The sequence below is a fragment of the Xiphophorus maculatus genome, chromosome 5, assembly GCF_002775205.1.
Source record: "Xiphophorus maculatus strain JP 163 A chromosome 5, X_maculatus-5.0-male, whole genome shotgun sequence".
NCBI classification, from domain to species: Eukaryota; Metazoa; Chordata; class Actinopteri; order Cyprinodontiformes; family Poeciliidae; genus Xiphophorus; species Xiphophorus maculatus.
This window is the reverse complement of record NC_036447.1, coordinates 30,643,796-30,663,465: the sequence shown is the minus strand read 5'-3', so window position 1 is coordinate 30,663,465 and position 19,670 is coordinate 30,643,796. Positions and strand designations below refer to the sequence as shown.

The 19,670-nt window shown below is 40.1% G+C and overlaps 2 protein-coding genes across 2 annotated transcripts; one reads left to right on the top strand and one right to left on the bottom strand.

The window, feature by feature from the left end:
* The first annotated feature begins 265 nt into the window (after positions 1-265).
* Positions 266-6,319, top strand: plk1 (polo like kinase 1). The gene is made up of 11 exons (XM_014474497.2): positions 266-947; positions 1,172-1,340; positions 2,651-2,795; positions 2,885-2,978; positions 3,055-3,280; positions 3,372-3,414; positions 3,806-3,903; positions 3,987-4,064; positions 4,929-5,083; positions 5,217-5,399; positions 5,508-6,319. Exons 1-11 carry the CDS (start codon positions 585-587, stop codon positions 5,700-5,702), a joined length of 1,749 nt encoding a protein of 582 aa, XP_014329983.1. The 5' UTR covers positions 266-584; the 3' UTR covers positions 5,703-6,319.
* A 2,785-nt stretch (positions 6,320-9,104) lies between these two features.
* LOC102219175 (fascin-like) lies at positions 9,105-18,788 on the bottom strand. The gene is made up of 5 exons (XM_005813939.2): positions 17,639-18,788; positions 13,865-14,021; positions 13,660-13,781; positions 11,890-12,060; positions 9,105-10,364 (listed from the first exon to the last, which is right to left on the bottom strand). Exons 1-5 carry the CDS (start codon positions 18,456-18,458, stop codon positions 10,159-10,161), a joined length of 1,476 nt encoding a protein of 491 aa, XP_005813996.1. The 5' UTR covers positions 18,459-18,788; the 3' UTR covers positions 9,105-10,158.
* Between the last annotated feature and the right edge of the window lie 882 nt (positions 18,789-19,670).

Below are 19,670 nucleotides of genomic sequence, written 5' to 3'. Positions count from 1 at the left end.
AGCTTCGTGTTTTAAATCACGATTCAAACCTCAACACGCTTAAATAAATCCCATTTATACTCAATTTCCCTTCACCTCCTTGTTCAGGAAACCATAGGCAACGAGCAGGATTGTGATGATCCAATCACGACGCCGATGTAGCGTTCTCGTTTAGCGATAGGCTATTTTCACATCAAAGTCCCACGATGCATTGCTGCAACGCCCTACAATTCAAATCCTGTGAGCCAATCAGAGAGTGCGATAACGACAGAGGCAGCAATTTAAACTTGTACCGAAAACTGTTGTCATAAGGCAGGAGAGAACAATCGAGTAACTACCGTCGGGCAGGTCTGGAGAATTATTTAATAACTTTTTTAAAGTTTGCTTTTCATGCGTTGTTGTTTTAATGGTTATTGTTGTCTTAATGAATACTTGCACAAAAAGGGCGTTAGTTTTGATTTAAACACGAATGCAAGCGGAAGGAAGCTAGCTTGCCAGGTTAAACTAGCGTCGGTTGAGTTAAGGCTAACTTTAATCGCTTCGTTGAACCGCTTAAGTGGTTTATTTCTTCAAAAACAACAGCCGAAAAGCTTCCATAAATCAAAATGAGTGCTGGTGTTGCGAAGCCAGCTCCCACGTCTGCCCTTTCCGATCCGAAGTCGGCGCCTCTGAAAGAGATCCCAGACATCCTGGTTGATCCCCGCACCACGAAGAGCTACACGAGAGGAAGATTTCTGGGGAAGGGGGGCTTCGCCAAATGCTACGAAATCACAGATGTAGAGACGAAGCAGGTTTTCGCTGGGAAAATTGTGCCGAAATCTCTGATCCTGAAGCAGCACCAAAGGGAAAAGATGACGTCTGAAATCGCCATTCACAAGAGCCTTAATCATCCGAACATTGTTGGCTTCCACGGCTTCTTTGAGGACGATGACTTCGTCTTTGTGGTCCTGGAAATCTGCAGGAGAAGGGTAAGCGCAATAATAACACGATCAACGCTTTCCAAGCCTCTACATTTTAAGCGGAAAGAAATGACCACGTATTGCAACTTTAAACATCCATATTTGTGTTACGGTAGTTTAACCCAGATATCAAATATTACTGGAGGGCCTCCAGGTTTACAGTTTAGGAAACTGGAATACGTTTTTTTTTTTGTTTTTTTTTAATGTGTTTATTAAAACCTTCTATTTTTCAGTCTTTGTTGGAGCTGCACAAGCGGCGTAAGGCTGTCACAGAGCCAGAGGCCCGGTACTACATGACCCAGCTGCTGAAGGGAGTCCATTACCTGCACAACAACAGAGTGATTCACAGAGACCTGAAGCTGGGGAACATCTTCCTCAATGACGAGATGGAGGTTAAGATAGGTAAGTAGCCATAATATGCTTATATAATACTTTTAATTTCTGTATAACACATTGAGGTAATATCATTTTATCTATATAGCACATTTTCAGCAACAAGGCAATTCAAAGTGCTTTACATGAATTAAAAAGGAAATGCAAACAAAATAACAAACCAAAGAGAGAGAATCTAATGTTTATAATCCACTCTTGTTCTGAGTAATTTTTCTGGATTCCAAGTTTGTTCTAATCCCTGTTCTGGGTTGCTAAAGTACAAGCGAGTAAGTATTCTCTGGACTTTCTAAGTATGTTCTAATTTTGTAAAAGTAATATGTACTCCACAATTTCTAATTGGTAACAAAAACTAAATGTTCCTATTCTGGGAGGAGTTTTCCAGGATTCTAAGTTTGTTCTAATTCCTTCTCTGGGTTGCAAAAATAGAAGTCTCTGCCTAATAATCTAAAGCGTAATTAATGATACAATGTTCTGTAAACTCAAAATCAGTTTGGATCTCTTTTTCTTTAATGCATAGAATGTCAGTCTGTGCCTTTTGATATGTTGTGCATAGAAAGATGGGAAACACTGTTATTCCCTTTGGGTTTTTCCCTTAAGGAACTTATTGTCTCCATCTCCCACACAGCACTCTTAGCTATAGATAAAATATAATAATTTTAAAAAAAAAGGACCTCCAATCCTACAGTCCCTTTGTTTATGTTGCATTCCTTCTTCCCAGTGAGGAGGTGAAAGAAGCAGCCTCCCACAGCCAGTTTTCTTGGCTGAGTGGCTGGTTTTGTCCATAATATCAGGAGTTTCTGCACTGCTCTCCTCTCTGCCACTGAGCCAGCCTGCCTGATTGGCTTCTCCAGACTGGAAAGGTCTGCCTTGGAGATGCTTCCGCCCCAGCACACCACAAATGGAGTGATGAAACACTGTTTTGACAGTAAACAAGACCTATGTGGATGTCAGGAAAGATTGGCCAACAACAAAATGAAACATAATTTAGAGAGGAGCAGATGGATCTGGAACGATCAGTTCTCATGATCACTAATGGTCTGTAATCATTTCAAGTAAAGTTTTTTGCTTCATTACTTTACTTGTGCAGAAAATGCACAAGTATGAGCTGAGCTTTGTCAGTTAGCCACACCATGCATGGACCTGCATCACAATACACTTAAAAGGCAGATCTTTCAATAGTAATCCATGTGTTATTACATGTTGCTATATATTTGTTCAGATGAAAAATGCACCTCTCTATTGCATATTTTGGACACTTTGGGGGTTTTTTTTGTCCTAAATATGTTGAGGTCTTAAAACATTCCATGTTTGTTTTCTAGGGGACTTTGGTTTGGCTACTAAGATCGAGTTTGACGGCGAACGGAAGAAGACGTTGTGCGGAACGCCCAACTACATAGCGCCTGAAGTTCTCTGTAAAAAAGGCCACAGTTACGAAGTGGACGTCTGGTCACTGGGATGCATACTGTAAGTTTGGAACCAAGTTGGTCAAGATCATTATCTTGACAACGAGTAATGATCCAGTGCAGTAACCTGTCCTCTGTCTGCTCTCTCAGGTACACTCTGTTGGTGGGTAAGCCCCCGTTTGAAACGTCCTGTCTGAAGGAAACCTACAGTCGCATCAAGAAAAACAACTATGTCATCCCCTGGGTAAGATTGCTGTGTTTATGCTGCTTTGTGGATCATATTGAACAAGTGTAGTTTAAACCTCCTGGACTGTATGCAGCACATCAACCCTGCCGCAGCGTCGCTAATCAAGAGGATGCTGCACGCTGATCCTGCTCAGAGGCCCACCATCACTCAGCTGCAAGAGGACGAGTTCCTCACGTCAGGCTACATCCCGCTGCGCCTGCCCACCACATGCCTCACTGTGCCCCCACGCTTCTCCATCGCCCCCTCCACCACTGCAGAGCTCAGCCAGCGACGTCCCCTCTCTGCTTTGAACAACAAGGGTAATGAGTCTCACCACTCTTGGTCATATCAGGTCTGAATGAAGCCTGTAGTAGATCTGATTCTAGGTAAATATTGCCATTTTGTTTTTAGGTGGGTCAGAGAAGATGGAGGTGAAAGACGATGCTGTGCCAAAGTAAGATGAGAGATTTTCTGCAAGTCTGGGTTCAAGTTTTTCTTTTTGATCATTTCTGCCTGTTGCCATCAGGCTTTACAACGCCCAAGTCTTTGCTAATTGATTCAAATTTTTTCTGCGCTCATTTATAGGTTATTTATTGATTAATATATTGCATGTGATTGTTTGTTGCTTATTTGCTTATATCTAGTCATTTTGAACTTATTACTCTTAGGTGTGTGTATATACATATACATTTTACAAACTTTGTATTTTATTTTTTTTTACCTAAGATGGAGTACCTTTCAACAAATAAGCAATTTCTCCTTGGATCAATAAAGTCTATTCCAAGTTGTCTGTTTTCAATCTGTTGTAGAGATATAAACCATTCTGACTTGTATTGTATTTGCAGAGAGGTTGAGCCATCAGAGAACCACCTGAAAGACATGCTGCAGCAGCTCAACAGCATCATGGCCTCCAAGCCAGCAGAAAAGCCATTCGTCCGGCAAGGTCGGTTCGTTTTTCAGTTTTTCTTTGCTGTTTGTGTCAAGTTAGAGAAGATCAACTTCGAAAAGTTCGGTTTATCTTTTCAGAGGAAGCAGAGGATCCTGCATGCATTCCCATTTTCTGGATCAGCAAATGGGTCGACTACTCAGACAAATACGGGCTGGGTAAGTGTTAGAAACGTCCAAAACGTGAGAATGTAGGGCATCTGATTTACAAACATCAATTAAGTTCTGTAACGGCACTATGAAGGGATCTGCAGAAAGGCATAAAATGTGGCATTTGATTTTTATTCATTTTAAAGTTTGGATACGTTTGCAAAGGGCATCTGTGCATGAGAAAAACTTGAGTTGCGAGATATATTTCTTGTCCCACCATCTAATAGATACAAATCTGAAATTTGCAAGACATCCTGCTGGCAGCAGCTTGTAAATTATTTTTGGTTTAATTGTAAATGGTTTAAATGTTAGAATAATGTATCTGTGCCTGCTTTCTGCAAGTGACATGCTCATAGAGTGACTGACACAACATGATATCTACTGATAATCACTCTATAAATCTGTTACTGACTGGGCTATATAGTCATTAACTATGCAGTTATGAGCAAGGCAGTGTAGGTCTTGGTCATTTACATTTGTTTTAAATATCCCTTCAGTTCATCTTAAGGTGTAAATGTTCACATCTGGGCTTAGACTGAAGCTCCACCTGTCTGGTATACCAACTGGATTGTTCTCAGAAAACTAAAGTCTTTTTATTATAGATATTATTATTATTGTACGTTAACTGGAGCTGAAATGTCCTTCACTGGTTGGTTGATTTGGGATCAAATTTGCTGCATGTTAAACAATCATTTGGTTTCAATTCAGTTAAAATTTCACTACATGTGAGATTGGTCTCCTGTGTGATAATTGAGATTCGTTTCTGTCCAATCAAATCTTTCTTTTATGCCCCAACAATGTTCAGAAGCAAACAAAATTTATGATTTTAAAAGAAAAACATCCTCATCAAAGGGTTTAAATGCCTGTTTGCAGGCTACCAGCTGTGTGACAACAGTGTGGGAGTTCTGTTCAACGATTACACTCGTCTCATCATGTACGCCGACGGAGACAGCCTGCAGTACATCGACAAGATGGCTGCCGAGTCCTACATGAGCGTCCGCTCGTTCCCCACTACGCTCAACAAGAAGGTCAGTATTCAGCACCTGGTTGAGTTTGTTTTTCTGCTCTGGATAAAAATGAATAAACGATTCTCTGACAGTCCTTAGGGAAGCTTAAATGGCGTCTTTAGTACTAGATACATTTGTCTTTTTTTTTTTCCAGATTACGTTGCTCAAGTACTTCCGTAACTACATGAGCGAGCACCTGCTGAAGGCCGGCGCCAACGTGGCGCGGCGGGAAGGGGACGAGCTGGCGCGACTGCCGTACCTCTCGCTGTGGTTTAGAACAAAGAGCGCCATCGTCCTGCACCTCAGCAACGGCACGGTCCAGATCAACTTCTTCCAGGTTAGACTCGACCCGCATCGCTCCCTCTCCTGCTGTCCGTCCTCAGTCTCACCACACTCCATGCTCAAGCCATTCTGTTTTTGTTTTTTGGGGATGGGGGGGATTTAGGACCACACTAAACTGATCCTCTGCCCGCTGATGGGTGCCGTGACCTACATTGACGAGAAGCGGGACTTCCGCACCTACAAGCTGTCTCTGCTGGAGGAGTTCGGCTGCTGCAGGGAGCTGGCCAGCCGCATGCGCTATGCCAAGCTCATGGTGGAGAAACTGCTGGACAGCAAGTCCTCCTCTGCTGTACATTAGATGAGTTTTTCTCCAGTCTGTCAATGTCTCAATACTTAATTTTTTTTTGGTTTTGTTTTTTTTGTTTTTTTATCAAGCCAGGCGGTGCTACTTCTCTTCCTAAAATGACCCATACCATGAAAACCCTTTCATATGCCAAAACATAATTTCCTCTTCCTGTTTTAAATATTTCTGCTGTTTGATAGTTGCTTTCACTCTTACCTTGACTTTGTTGATGAAGCCTTTAAACAACCACAGCTGCTGCACTGGAATCAGCGCTGTGGATAATCTTGTATATTCAACCAAGTTATGGAAGTAAAGGTGAAAATTTATGTTCAAATACATGATTTCTACTTGTGCACTGTTGTCTTTTGTGAAATGCTACAGAGGTGGGAAACACGTTGGACTCAGGTGGATTTAAAAAAAAAACGCTTCTCTGGTCTGCTTCTCTTGTTTCAGTTTGTTTCCTGTGTTGAGGATTAGACCATGTTAATATGTCTTCATCATGTACATTCTTGTTTTTAAGTCTAGATGTGAGTCGTCAACTAGATAAAATTGTACATACTGCTGAGTATGCATACATATTTTAGAAATGGTATACCTCTGCCCAAGTTTAAATAAAGATTATTCTCAAATGGTCATTCTTCTGAGTTTTAAATGCAGGTTTTGGTATGTGTGGACAGTCCCGGTGTGTTTTAAATGTATACGTTGAAATCAACTGATCCTTCACGGAGGGAAATTTTGCACAAATTAAATCAGTCTTATGAAGAGGACGCTGACCGTTCATCATTTTCTGAAGAATCCTTCTTTGCTTCATCATCTCCATTGGTTTCACAGTCGTCCCAGAACAGAACCAGGCGTTTTTATCAGGGTATTGCTTGTTAAATCTAGTTATAAATGGTTTTTAAAATTGGGCAACCATTGTAATCTGTATTGCTTATGATTGTGTCAAATTGAAACATACTTTCCACACAATTAATTAAACCCTAAAATTTCACATTTTTACATGTATGAGTTGGAAGACAGGATAAAACCTACTTTTCTGCACATTTATTGACATTTATTAATGTACTGTAGATGTCTATGCATGCACTTTTAATTGGCAGTAATCTTACCCCATTCATAACGCTTTGTGTTTCCATAGCAACTAAAACAAACAAGAACCTGACACAGGTTTTTTGACATCATATCCATGAGAATCTCTATGTTCTCATCAGTGATGTCATAAATGTTCAGAGATACAAGAATTCTCCGTTTGCTTTTCAACTTGGTTGGAGGTAGATCGATCCCAGAGAGACGACTTCAAACTGACTTTACAAACCATTTTAACTGAACACCAAGTCAAGAGGATTTTTGCCTGTGATGGGACCTTGGATTTCTTGTTACGAAGGGAGTTGAAAAGTTGTTAGGATATATCACAAGAGGCAACAATGTCCTTGTAGAGAGCTCTGAGGACCAGAGATGAAAATACTTTGATTTTGACATTGAACCCTGAAGACCAAAAGACATGGAAGATTCCTCTAATGATGAGAAAGTTACCATCAAAACCACAACTACAGATTTGACAGTAAAGGCATCAGAAAACTTTGTTGCTTTTGAAAGTGTCAATGTTCCTCATGACCAAATGGACCTGGATGTGTTTGCTTGCTCACAGTTTGAGTGAGTTACCTTTACAACCACACCAAACTGTGACAGCGAGGAAATTGTGACAAATTCAGCAGAAAAAAAACTCACAAGATGAAATTCAAAATGACAGAGATGATTTCGACAGTGTGGATGCTAATCTTGAGCCAACCATGTACTTGTGCAAATTTTCCAACTCATTCTTCAACTGTTGGATGAATGCCAAGGAAAATTGTGACACCAGTGGAGCCATGGAGAAAGAAGGAGACCATCTCTGGTTCATCAAGTCTGATCATGATGAGTTTCATTTTATCTGTCCTGCAAACTAAGAGCTGTGACTCAGTTTGTGTCTCAGTTTGTGAGTTATGGTAACCTTCATCAGATGAAAACTTCACATCTTGTCTAGTATTGCTTTGCTCACAGAAAACCTTCTTTTTGACAATTTGAAATATTTAAAACATTTCTCTTTTCTTTTTCTTGTGTATTGTAGAAGTTTGCTGTAATTTCTGACACATTTGTGATTAGTGTAAATTTGACTCATAACTTTAAATGTTTAATTGGAATGTTTTATATGTTTTTATTAATAATGCAAATGACATTTTTTGTTTCTTCTATGGTATGTCCAATTTTATAAGTGTTTGAAATATGTTGCAGGGCAATAAGAGTTGTGTACTCCCCCAAATGTTGAGGACATTACATTTGATCTGTTGACCCGCTACTGTTGTGGTCTTAATAGATAATTGTGTGCCGTGTATATACAGTGTCTGCCTTGTTTGCTTGGGTTGTCACAGCTTCTTACTTGCTGCTGCAACTTTGTTGAGCTTATTAGTCTGTGTATCTGCTTCTTCCCTGCACTTCTGGAAAAGCTTACCAGAATCCTGCCTGGTCACCTGGATTTTCAGCTGCGTCACAGACAGACCACTGGAGTCCTGCAGGGTTCGGTGTTGTCACCCATCCTCTTCAACCCGTACACCTCAGACTTGTGTTACAACTCTGAAACGTGTCACATCCAGGAGAACGCTGATGACACTGCCATTATGGGATGTGTCAAACAAAGGCAACAAAGAGGAGTACATGAGCCTGGTGAGGAACTGTGTCGTGTGGTGTCATAGAAACGGCCTGCATGTAAACACTTCCAAGAGAAAAGAATTGGTTATTGATTCAGGAGGGACAGAGGCAGTCCAAGATCAGTTCTGGTAGGGAGGTGGAGGTACAGACCTATAAATATAATGGCAAAATATCAGGACGATGTGTCTGTCTGTCTATCTCTGCACTTTCATTCTTCTCAAGCTCCATTTCTGATATTTCCATGGCAACCTGGAGTGATCCTGCGGAAAATGAAGAAAGATGCATGGCCATTGGTACATATTAAGTTTAACTCAGAGATTGCAGGGGGGGGGGTTCCCTCCTCTCCAGATACCCAAAGAAAGTGGAGTAGATTACCTCTCTCGAATCTCCAGGGGGGATAGAATGTATGTAGGCTTTTTAATTATACTCCCAACCACACTGTTAGCAAAATCATGACAAATAGTAAATGGCCTGTACTAGTATAGTGCTTTATCAAGTCCATAGGACCCCAAAGAGCTTCACACTACATTCACTCATTCACACACAGACAGGGCAAGCTACTGGTAACATCTGCCCTGGGCAGTTTGGTTCACTAATTGTCAAATAGTAATAAGTGTATTTAACTATTTGGTTTAAACTTCATTACTCTAAGACTTTACAAAGACTGTCCCGTCCACAGCGTTTGTTTTAAATATAGGCCACAGCTAGAAAATAATCCAGAATAAGTTTGACTGTGTAAGAGAAAACTTTATTGAAGTTTCATTTGGCTCAGTAGAATGGAAAAGCATGAATGACAAAGATGTAAATACTCCATGGAAGGCACAGCAACAAGACACCAGGAGCAGCAGCACCCTGTTTAGCTCTGATAATAATAAAAAAAATCATGTGCTTATGATTTATTTTAAGCATTATTGCAGTAATTATTACACAGTTCAAGATAAGTAATGTATGTGCATCCATGTATGTGCTTTAAAAGGTCCTATTCCACCACCTGTGCTTTCAGCAGAATTATATATAGAATACACCCTCAAAAATGATCAATGATAAAAAAAGTTTCATTTGATGTTCTAAAATTGTTTTTTCTTGGAATTATTTCAATTGCTAATGGTATCTAACTACCGTATGAATTTCACGTGGAAGAGAATTTTCTTAAACTGTACACTGATACACACTTTCTAAGTGTGTAGAGCTCTTTGCATCTGAAAACAGCACATGGGAAAATCCTAGATTCACCATCCATATTCTCTTCCAACGTTTCCATGGTTTCATGTTCTGAAGCATTCAACGACAGAGGAAGCCTTATTTACAGCCAACAAATGCAAATCACTAACACTGTGTCATCCGGTTGCCTTGTATGAATGCTCTTCAACAGACAGCAAGGATTGAGAGCAGAGAACCTTATCAGGAGTCTTTATAGCAGCAGAAAGATGAATATGCAGGGTTTAGAGTTATAGCATTCAACATGTCACCAGGACTCATCACAGATAGGGAAAGTCATACAGCTTGGGTAAGTCGTCTTGTGAAGTGAAAGACATTATGAGTGGCGACACAATCAGCACAACAACAAGTCACTGGAAATCTCCAGTAGAAATACAGAAAGGCCAGTCAATTATTGGAAAACAGAATATCTGCAGCGTCCTGCTGCAGTGACATTCAGCTTTCACTACACAGCCATCCAAACACATTTACAACTGCACACACACAAGAGTATGAAAAAGAATCTGCAGAGGTTGAGTTTCAATAGTTTGAAGCATTGTGCAGATAAAGAACAAAGAAAGGTCGTTTCTCAGTATTCCCAGAGGGTGGCGCTGTCCACAGAGTCTGCGCTGGCCTTCAGCCCTCCGGCATGGTCACCTCTAAGGTACTTCCCGCCCAGAGCCCGAATTCCCATCTTGTTGAGATCACAGAACTCAAGCAGGAACTGGACAGGAGTGGAGCTGCTGCACACCACTGCTGAGTCGTCTCCAACGCACCAGTACTTTCCCTGGGGGTCTGGACAGACAACAGCACTAATGAAGCCCAGAGCTCACACAAGTGATGTATACATCAGGACAACATGGTATGCTTCGCATTAAATCTAGATGATGATACATTAATCTTGATCATTGATATTTGATTACCATCAACCTGTCCAGGGACTGCAGGTGGAAGTTAGCATTTTAGCTACAACACGTCACCTTTTAAAAAGTTAATGAAATGTAAATTGTTTCTGTGCAAATAAATAAACATTAAATCAACTTTATTTATACCATTAGGTAGATTTAGTAATTTAGTTATTAAATCCACAAAACATTAGAGAACAGTGGTAATACTAAAGTCTAAGTGCAACTAAGGCATTTACAGCAAAACCGTCTAAAAAATGGTCACAATCTCAAATTTTCTTCCCATTATGACGAACAGCTAGATGCAAGTTTTTCTGGGCATTGGGACAAATTATGTTTAGCTCAAAAATGCCTCTTTTTTGTCCTCCATAGAAACTGATAGCTGAGTTTCATCTGCTGATGCCTAAAGAAAGTGGAGCAGGTTATCTCTCTCTTTCCTTCGCCTGCCCACAGATCTGCTCACTGGAATCTCGAGGGAAGATAGAATGTCGGCTTTTTCTAACTTTCCCCTGGGAGTCTGGTCAACACTTATTTTTTAATAGCAAACTCCCCCCAAAAAATTTTATTCACATCACTAGCTAATACGTAGTTTCAATTGTGTTTGTAAATACAAGCTAACAACATGTTTTATTGTACTTGGACGTAGAACGAATATGGAGGATTTTGTATGAAGAATTGTGACTATGACACATGTCATTTTACATATTTCTTCATTTTGAACATGGGAATGAATTTTAATACGGAGTGGTAATGTAAAAATAAAAAAACAACTCACAAGCAGTTAGAATGAAAAGAAATGTTTCGTGATTGTATTTGGAAATGTGACAGATTTTGAATGAGTGCAAAGCTTGAGGTGAACTTGAAACATAGATTTACAAACTTTATTTTTCCTCATACAATTTCTGTAGAACACATTACATTCTTTACATTTCTGAAGTTTTTTTATTGTGTGTGGTTTTTAAAATGTTTTTATTTGTAATATCGCATGGAAAAAATATGTGATATATAATATTTGTTAAATATGCTTGAATGTTGCCTAAGAGTTGTTGCCTTGCAGCAAGAAGGTCTTGGGTTTGATTCCCGGCCCTGGTGTCTTTCTGCATGGAGTTTGCATGTTCTCCTTGTGCATGGTGGGTTCTCTCCGGGTACTCCGGCTTCCTCCCACAGTCCAAAAACATGAATGTCAGGTTAATTGGTTTCTCTAAATTCTCCCTAGGTGTGAGTGTGTGTGTTCATGGTTGTTTGTCCTGTCTGTCTCTGTGTTGCCCTGCGACAGACTGGCGACCTGTCCAGGGTGACCCCGCCTCTCTCCTGGAACGTTAGCTGGAGATAGACACCAGCACCTCCCGATTCCACTAGGAACAAAAGTGTACAGAAAATGGATGGATGGATGAATGTTGCCTACTTCCACTTACCTTTGAGGGAATAAGCACCGTTATGAAACTCCAATTGGAAAACATCGTAGGAGGCCCGGTTGGAGTCGAGGGTTGGAAGTCCAGATTTGCGAGCTCCAATGAAACCATGTTCTCCACGCAGGACAATGATTGGACGGTTAATCAGCTTCATCAGGAAATGCTCAGCCTCCCCTGCAAATGACAATTTATTGGGATATGAAATAGACTAGTACCTTTAATCCTAACTGTTTATTGTGTTTAAATTCACTGCATAAAATTTGGTCACTTTTCTTTTTTTTTAAATTGTAAATGGGGGGGGGGTTGAATAATGCTTCCTTCTCATATGAAAGTTAATCATAAAGTTCCACAGGATTCGGTGCTCATACCAATAGTTTAAATGGAAATCACTTTAGATTTCTATTCAAACTGTCAGGTTTAAACTATCAGGTTTAAATGGAACAATTAGGTGGTTCATTTATTGTTACACCTCTTGAATATAACCACAACCAGAAGCAGAGGGAACATATGTAATACCATACTGTGTAGGGAGATTTGGCATCATCCACAGCTGGAAAAATGATTACTTTGGGCTAAAAACATCTAACAGTCAGATTTATAGTGAATTGTTCACACATTCCTACCATAATCAACAGTGGACACGTTGATGAATTGTCCCGTCTAATTAGAGTTGAGTGTGTAACTGCAGATTGACAAGTTTAACACTATGTTAACCCGAATGATAAAACTGACCCAAGAAGTAAAGTCACTGCAGTCAAAGACAAATAAACAGTTAGAGTCCTTCCTTCTTCACCACAGAGTCTAGAGACATGTTTGAAATTGTATGAAGGATCTGAAGAAACATGTCATTTACAGAAAAAAAGCCTCACAAAAATAAGTTGATAAAAAAGCAAACAACTTTATTTTACATAAAGTATATTTATTTTAATACATGGTTTAATGTGCACTTACAGTTACTATCATTTTTATAGTTTCTATAACATTGTAAGGATTTGAGTTTTTCTGTGTGTCAGTTGAGTTTGTCCTGTCTACCCTTGATTGATCCCAGCTGTGTCTAGTTCCCTTGATTTTACCCCCTGTGTATTTATACTGTGGCTCTTGTTCTCTGTCAGGTCCTTGTCTATGCTGTCTTGTTGTTGCGTCTATTGTTATTGTCTGTTCAGAGCCATTGCTGTTTGCTCACCTGTGCTGCCTGGACTTTGTTGTTTGTTTCACCATTAAAATCATCATTTCTCAACAACCTGGTGAGGAAGGTTGTCCTCACCTTCTACAACCTGCAACTCATGACAAGCATTTTGAAATGGTGCTGTAAATAGTTGTTGGTTGTGTCAGATCTTCATGTTTGTAGACATGATCCACTTATCTGAGGAGTCGGAACTTCAATCTTATGACGTCATAACAATTGTGTTCAAACTGCAAAACTAATGGGAATTCCTAAATTCTTTAATGACCAGGCTACAATTAGCTAACAATGTATTTGTCTTGTATGTAATTAGGTTGTATCCCAGTTAGTAGTTACTGACACAAACAATTGGGAAATATTTACTTTTCCAATCTACAGATGGAACTTAAATAAGTACGGGTCAACAGATGCTAGCTTCCGTCTCTGAGATAAATGGCAGACAGCAGGTTACAGTTAATTTATATGACATGGAGCCAGAAATTCCTACTTCTGTGTACAAAAGAAAGCTAATCTTAGAGTACTTTTACGATCTGCAACTTTGTCTTGACTTCACTTTCATGTATTTGAAAAATATCAGCAACAATCCTGACCTGTACTGTCAACCGCAGCAGCCAGCTGCCCGTTCTTCTTGGCAGTCACATACTTCCCGTTGGCTGCACGAATGCACACGCGACCCTCACGCCACTCCAGTTCAAAGTAACTGTTAGCAGATCTGAAAACAAATCCAAAGACAGACCTTATTATCTACATTTTTCTAAGGATGCAAACGGCTCTTCCCAGTAGGAGGAGGATTACTTGGAGGAAGCCGTGCACTGCAGTCCTCCAGTTGCAGTCAGGGTCCAGTATTTCCCAGCAGCAGTTCTAAAGGCACACTTTCTGTCTTCACGGTTCATCTCCAGTTGGAACACTTCTTGGTCCCCTTCCTCATTCTGATTGGCTGACAGGTCCATGCCTGAAAAATAAGGTAATCTGTGATCAGCTTTCATTCAGCTCTGGGGGATCAAAGCTTCCCTAAGCTCCACTGTGTTTCATCAAATTTCAGACAGCAAAAGGAAGAGGTCAGTAATAACTAGTTACATTTACTTGAGTATCTTTTTAGGGGAAAAGAAAAGTGAACTTTGAGGAGTAGTTATGTGACTCTTATGTGAGTAACATTTCTGGACACCCTGTGTGAGCAACTTCACTGAATAGAGAACAAGCATATATTAACCAAAAATGCAAAAAAACAAAAACAAACAAAACATTGTAGTCTTCAGAATACCAGAATTTGGACAGAAATGAATAGTTTTCTCTGTCTGATGACATCACTGTGAAATATTAAATCGAGTGTTATGATAAGTCTTTTAATAAAATATGGTGAAATTAAATTAAAATTGGGTGAAAAGGTATTTAAAAAAATATTTATAGGAGAGTATAAACACGTGCAACCAGGTAATACTTTTGTTTCGTTTCTCAACAGATTTGTTTATTTTCAGTCGATTTTTTAGAAGATTTCCAAACATATACAATAAATTAAAATGCTCATTCCAATGAGACTCAGTTGTCAGATTAAAAGTACATTTTTAAAATAACCATTAATGATGTATTAAATATTAAGTCTATATGTTAAAATGTGTTGTATAGGTCTGCTATAATATTCTAAATCCTACGTTTTTTATTGGCTGTATTCTGATAATTATTACAGAAATAAAGACGTGAAACATCAGATATGTGTACCTAATGCATTTCATCCAGTCATTTGAGCTACTGAAATAACTGAACTTTAATAATATTCTAATCCATGGTAAGTGTCTGAGTACAAGTTGGAATAAAAAAAATGTACTTGTCATTTTCCAATTATGAATAAATCTAGAATTTGAAAAGGGGTATATGCACGTTTTTGTCTTCCCCTTGTTCTTGGCTTCAAGTTTTCTTAGTCCAAGTTCAAAGTATGGCAGAGATCTTCTGTTTTCATACATTTACTTGACAGAAGAAAAAACTGTGAGGGACTGCCTGTATACTGCAATCTAAATCCCAGTGTTAGCAGCAGATACCATCTGAGGCCGAGTGGGAACAAGAAAATGAGGTTGCATGAGATGAAAGGCAGTCTGAGTCATCCAGTTCTTAGCCTCTTTTCTCTGCATCTCCTTCAACTCGTCCTTTCTGTGTCTCTAAAAATATCTTTTCTAATGTTGAATCTGCTCTTAGTGTATCTCAGATAACAGATGACACAGGCTGAGAGAACCTCAGCTGACCTGGCCCCAACAACCACAACGCAGAGATAGAATTACTGCAGAAAAATGTTAAGCTGTGCAGAGATGGGCCAAATGTACTAAGTGAGAGCATGGTAATGAAAAACACATGGTGGAGAGAAAATGAATGTTTTTTTTAACTTTGTCGTACACAATCTCCACTGTTCCTTGAGTCCAGCTATGTGGGGACTTCATGGCAGAGGGGTCTCTGGAATGTTTTGCATGGGGGGCCCGATTGGGGCCATGAATAACTTTGTGGTGGCACACCAAAGAAAAAAAACAAAGCCATAGCACATTTCAGGAGTTTATTAGGAGACTTCTATTAGCTCTCCAGAGTTTGAACAGTTTTTCAAGGAGTGATGGAGCAAAGTTGCAGAGTGTAAATGTGCAACCCTTCAACCTTCCAGACCCCTCAGGTCTTCTGGTTCTGGTCTGCTCTGCATCCCCAGAACCAGAACCAAACAAGGAGAAGCAGCATTCAGCTTCTCTGCACCACAAATCTGGAACAAACTTCCAGAAAACTGTAAAACAGCTGAAACACCGACTTCCTAAAAACCCGCCTGTTTAGAGTTGTATTTGAAACGTTCAAATCTATTACGAATTTAACAATGGCACTTGACTTAATGGCATGTTTTGATTGTTGATTCCATGTTGCATGACTTTGTGTTTTTGGGTTTGTTATGATGTAAAGCACTTTGAAATGCCTTGCTGCTGAAATGTGCTATACAAATAAAAATTTGATTGATTGATGGAACCCTGATGGAGATCTATCCACAGCTATGCAGCCACAGGTGAATCTATTAAATACTGACTCGAAGGTAGGATTATTCCTGCTACTCATATTTTATTTAAAATATTTGTAGTTAATTGCCGTTATCTCACCAATACCCGTTTTTACTTTGACACTAAAAGATTTCCTGTAAATTTTTACTTTAAAACAGAAGCAATTTTTATGATCAGGATCGAATTGTAAAAGCAATAAAAAGGACATAACATCCAACGTGTGAATACTTTTAATAAGCACCGTGTATGTTTACAGTATAGGCTGTATCTCAATAATCTATTTATCAGATCATTAGCAGAACTCTAGAATACATAATTTCTACAGAGGTAAAATTCATCCATCTGATTCAGGGTTGAAGGTCCCCCAGCCCTCATAGACTGGAGCTGAAGACCTCTCTGCTCTACGGTGCTCTAGTTATTTGGATTTATGTGGAGGAAACCAGAATTCAACTTTTTGAAACCAGTGACATCATCGTGATGTCATCACCTTGTCCACACTTTAAATCTTTGAGACTACAGCATATTGTCCCCTGAAAGCAAACCTTGTGGACATTTGTTTTTGTGTTTCAATGGTTGAATCACACAGCTGCATTTAGTCCTGACACGGTTACAATAATGTTTTGTGTCATTTTTGATGTCTGTGAATGAAAAACACTAATAGGAAGAGTGCCATGTATTGAATAGAGATATTAAAATAAGAGTAATTTAGGAAAAACTCATTTCAAAACAGACAAGATCTAAAAATAATGCACAAAGTAATTGACTTGGGACTGGAATCAGACAGTTTTCATTTCTAACAGCCCTGATCGGTGGTCAGGAGGTCAGACAAACAAATATCTGACCTTAATCTAAGCAGCAGGTCGCACAAAACAACAGCACTCTACACAGCGGTAGTTGTTAAAGAACCTAAATTAACTACTTGAGTGTTGTAGAAGTGTTTTAAAAAAAGTCAGAGGAAGCACAGAAGTAAAAGCAAGAGTTAATGTATAATGGCTGTTTTTATCCTTTGTTATTCTGTGTTTTTGCAGTTTTGGCTGTTAAAAATCAAATAAATCTTAGGCGCAGTCAGTTTGTACCTACCTTCAGATGCTTTGTCAAACTGACACATGACTGAATTGATCAGATTCCAAGAAAGCTGAACATATCCGGCAATGTCGGAGGTTATAGTCGACATTCTGTTTAACAATATTGATCTTTAAAGGCAATGATGATCGCATTGTTGACTGTAAGGTTGGAATGTATGGAGATATGTTTCATTTTGTGGCTGTTTTATCCATCCATCCATCCATCCATCCATCCATCCATCCATCATCCATCCATCCATCCCAGGTAACGCTTTAAATGACTTAAAACTTGATCGAGGTTTTTAAAAACAGAGTAGCAAAATAAGCTAAAATTGGTACTGACAGGTCAGAGCTTTACTAATATCAGAAACTGGCCTTAAAGAGACGTGGATCGATCAAATTTTCAGGGTGTGGTGATAGCTGACGTGGGGGCATTCCTACCTCGTCTGGTTGAATTTTATTTTATTTAGGTCTTTTGTTGCTTTTCTCACCTTGCCTCGTAGAGACATTCTTCTCGTTGCCCGCAGTCAGCACCACCTGAGCGTGGCTGCGCTCCAGGCCGAACAGCTCATCTTTTCCCACCCGGCCGCTCCTCCCACTCTTCATTGTCCCCGTGGGGCCCACCGGTGCCAGGTAGCGGCCGTTGCAGTCGCGGAATGCCACTTTCCCTGAGAGGAATTCCAGCATGTAGCCGGTGTCCTTGTCCGTTTTGGCGGACAGGGTGCCGTCGTTGCGCAGAAACCGGTTGTCAGAGGTCTCCAGGTGGTAGCGCTCATCTCGGTAGACGAGCGTCACCAGTGAATCGACGCCCCAGGGGACGTCCCGGTCTATGGACACCTCCTGGGCGCTCAGGTGGGCGAAGCGTTTCCGCGCAAAGCTGTAAAGGTTCACCTGCGGATGCACGGCCAGGTGGACGCTCCATCTCTCTGCCGGGGAAGCTGTCTGCGCGAAGCAGGTGATCCGGTCCTCGCTGCCTCCGAGAAAGCGGCCGTAGGGCTCAGACTGCAGCGACCACCGCCCGTCGTCGTGCGGTGTGATGACGAAGCGGCAGTCTCGGCCGCGTGTCTCGCTGTCCGCGGTAACGTTGCCGTCTTTGTCCGCGCCAAGGTAGCGGCCCAGGTGGGACTTAAGGAAGACGGCGCTGCCGTCCTCCCCGGTCTGCTCCAGAGTCCAGGTCTGCTTCTTCTTCAGGCTGCCGGCCGACGCGTTGATCTTGAAGCCGAAGGTCTCCGCTGTCAGATACTTGCCTGTGCTGTTGATGAGCCCCAGAGGGATCTGCAGCAAGTCCCCGTCCGCGCTGTTTGAGGACATGATGATGGAGAGACGAGAAGAAATGCAAGTAAAGGGAAGACAGAGAGAGAAGATGTGCTCTGACAGAAGAGGGTGATGATGGTGATGACAAAGAATATCTAGACACGGCAGATTCTCACTGCTTTAGTGGAGCTGCAGGACTGAGGATGGATGCAATATTCTGCACACGCCCCTCTACAGGCAGGAGCCGAAGAGAGAGAGAGATGCAGTCCTGACAAACCACTGAACCCCGAGAAGTTACATACCAACATAACATACCGTGTTCATCTGTCCTTTTACTTCCCCATAAGGTATTATGAGCATTAAAATAAAATAGTTCTTCCATTTCCCTCCTCAAAGATACTGAGGTTTTCCCTACTTAACCTTTGACAAGAGTTATAAAAATTCATTATATGAAATTTAGTTTTACTAATCCATACTTCAACCCTGATAACTCCTAAATCTTTATTTATATTACAACTAATACCCTGTTGATCAAATATAGCAACTCCTCCTCCAACCATAGATTTCTATCTTTACATATTTCTTTATATCCATTAATATAAAATTAAGTGATAGTTTTAACCAGGTCTTTTGGACACAGACTGTATTTGGTTATAAGATCTTCTTGTAATATGGACAAAACCATCAGACTGTAAGACTGAGAACTTCCCCTGTTGTTAAACTGATTGATTCAAATGACAATTCCTCCAATTCAAGAACTTTTTCTGCTGCTTTTATTATAATTTTAGTCCTCTTTGTTCTACTATTTGTCTGTGTTGAACAAATTATTACTTCCACTATAAATCCAACAAACTTCTTCTCTGCAATCATTGTGCTTTCTAAAATTCTCTGACTCAGCGATTGTACTATTGTTTGAAATGGAGTTTGGGGCAAAGAAATGTTTTTAGCATTAGTTCTTAAATTGCTTACCTTTTTAAATGCACCTGCATATGTAATTTGTTTCCTTCACGCATATATTTTGCACCTGCACTGCTCTTCTATGTGCGTCACATCCTTATAGAGAGTCGTCTCCAACGATTTGGCATAGTTACTTTGAAAAAGTCACTTTAATCGGATTACTGATTACTTCTTTAAAAAATAACTTAGTTAGATTACTTGATTTGGAAATTAACTAAGTTACATTAAAAGTAACTTTTTAGTTACTTTCAGCAGCTGCAAACAGCTGTGAAAATTACATTGATCTTTACCAAAGCTTAATTAATTGCAAGT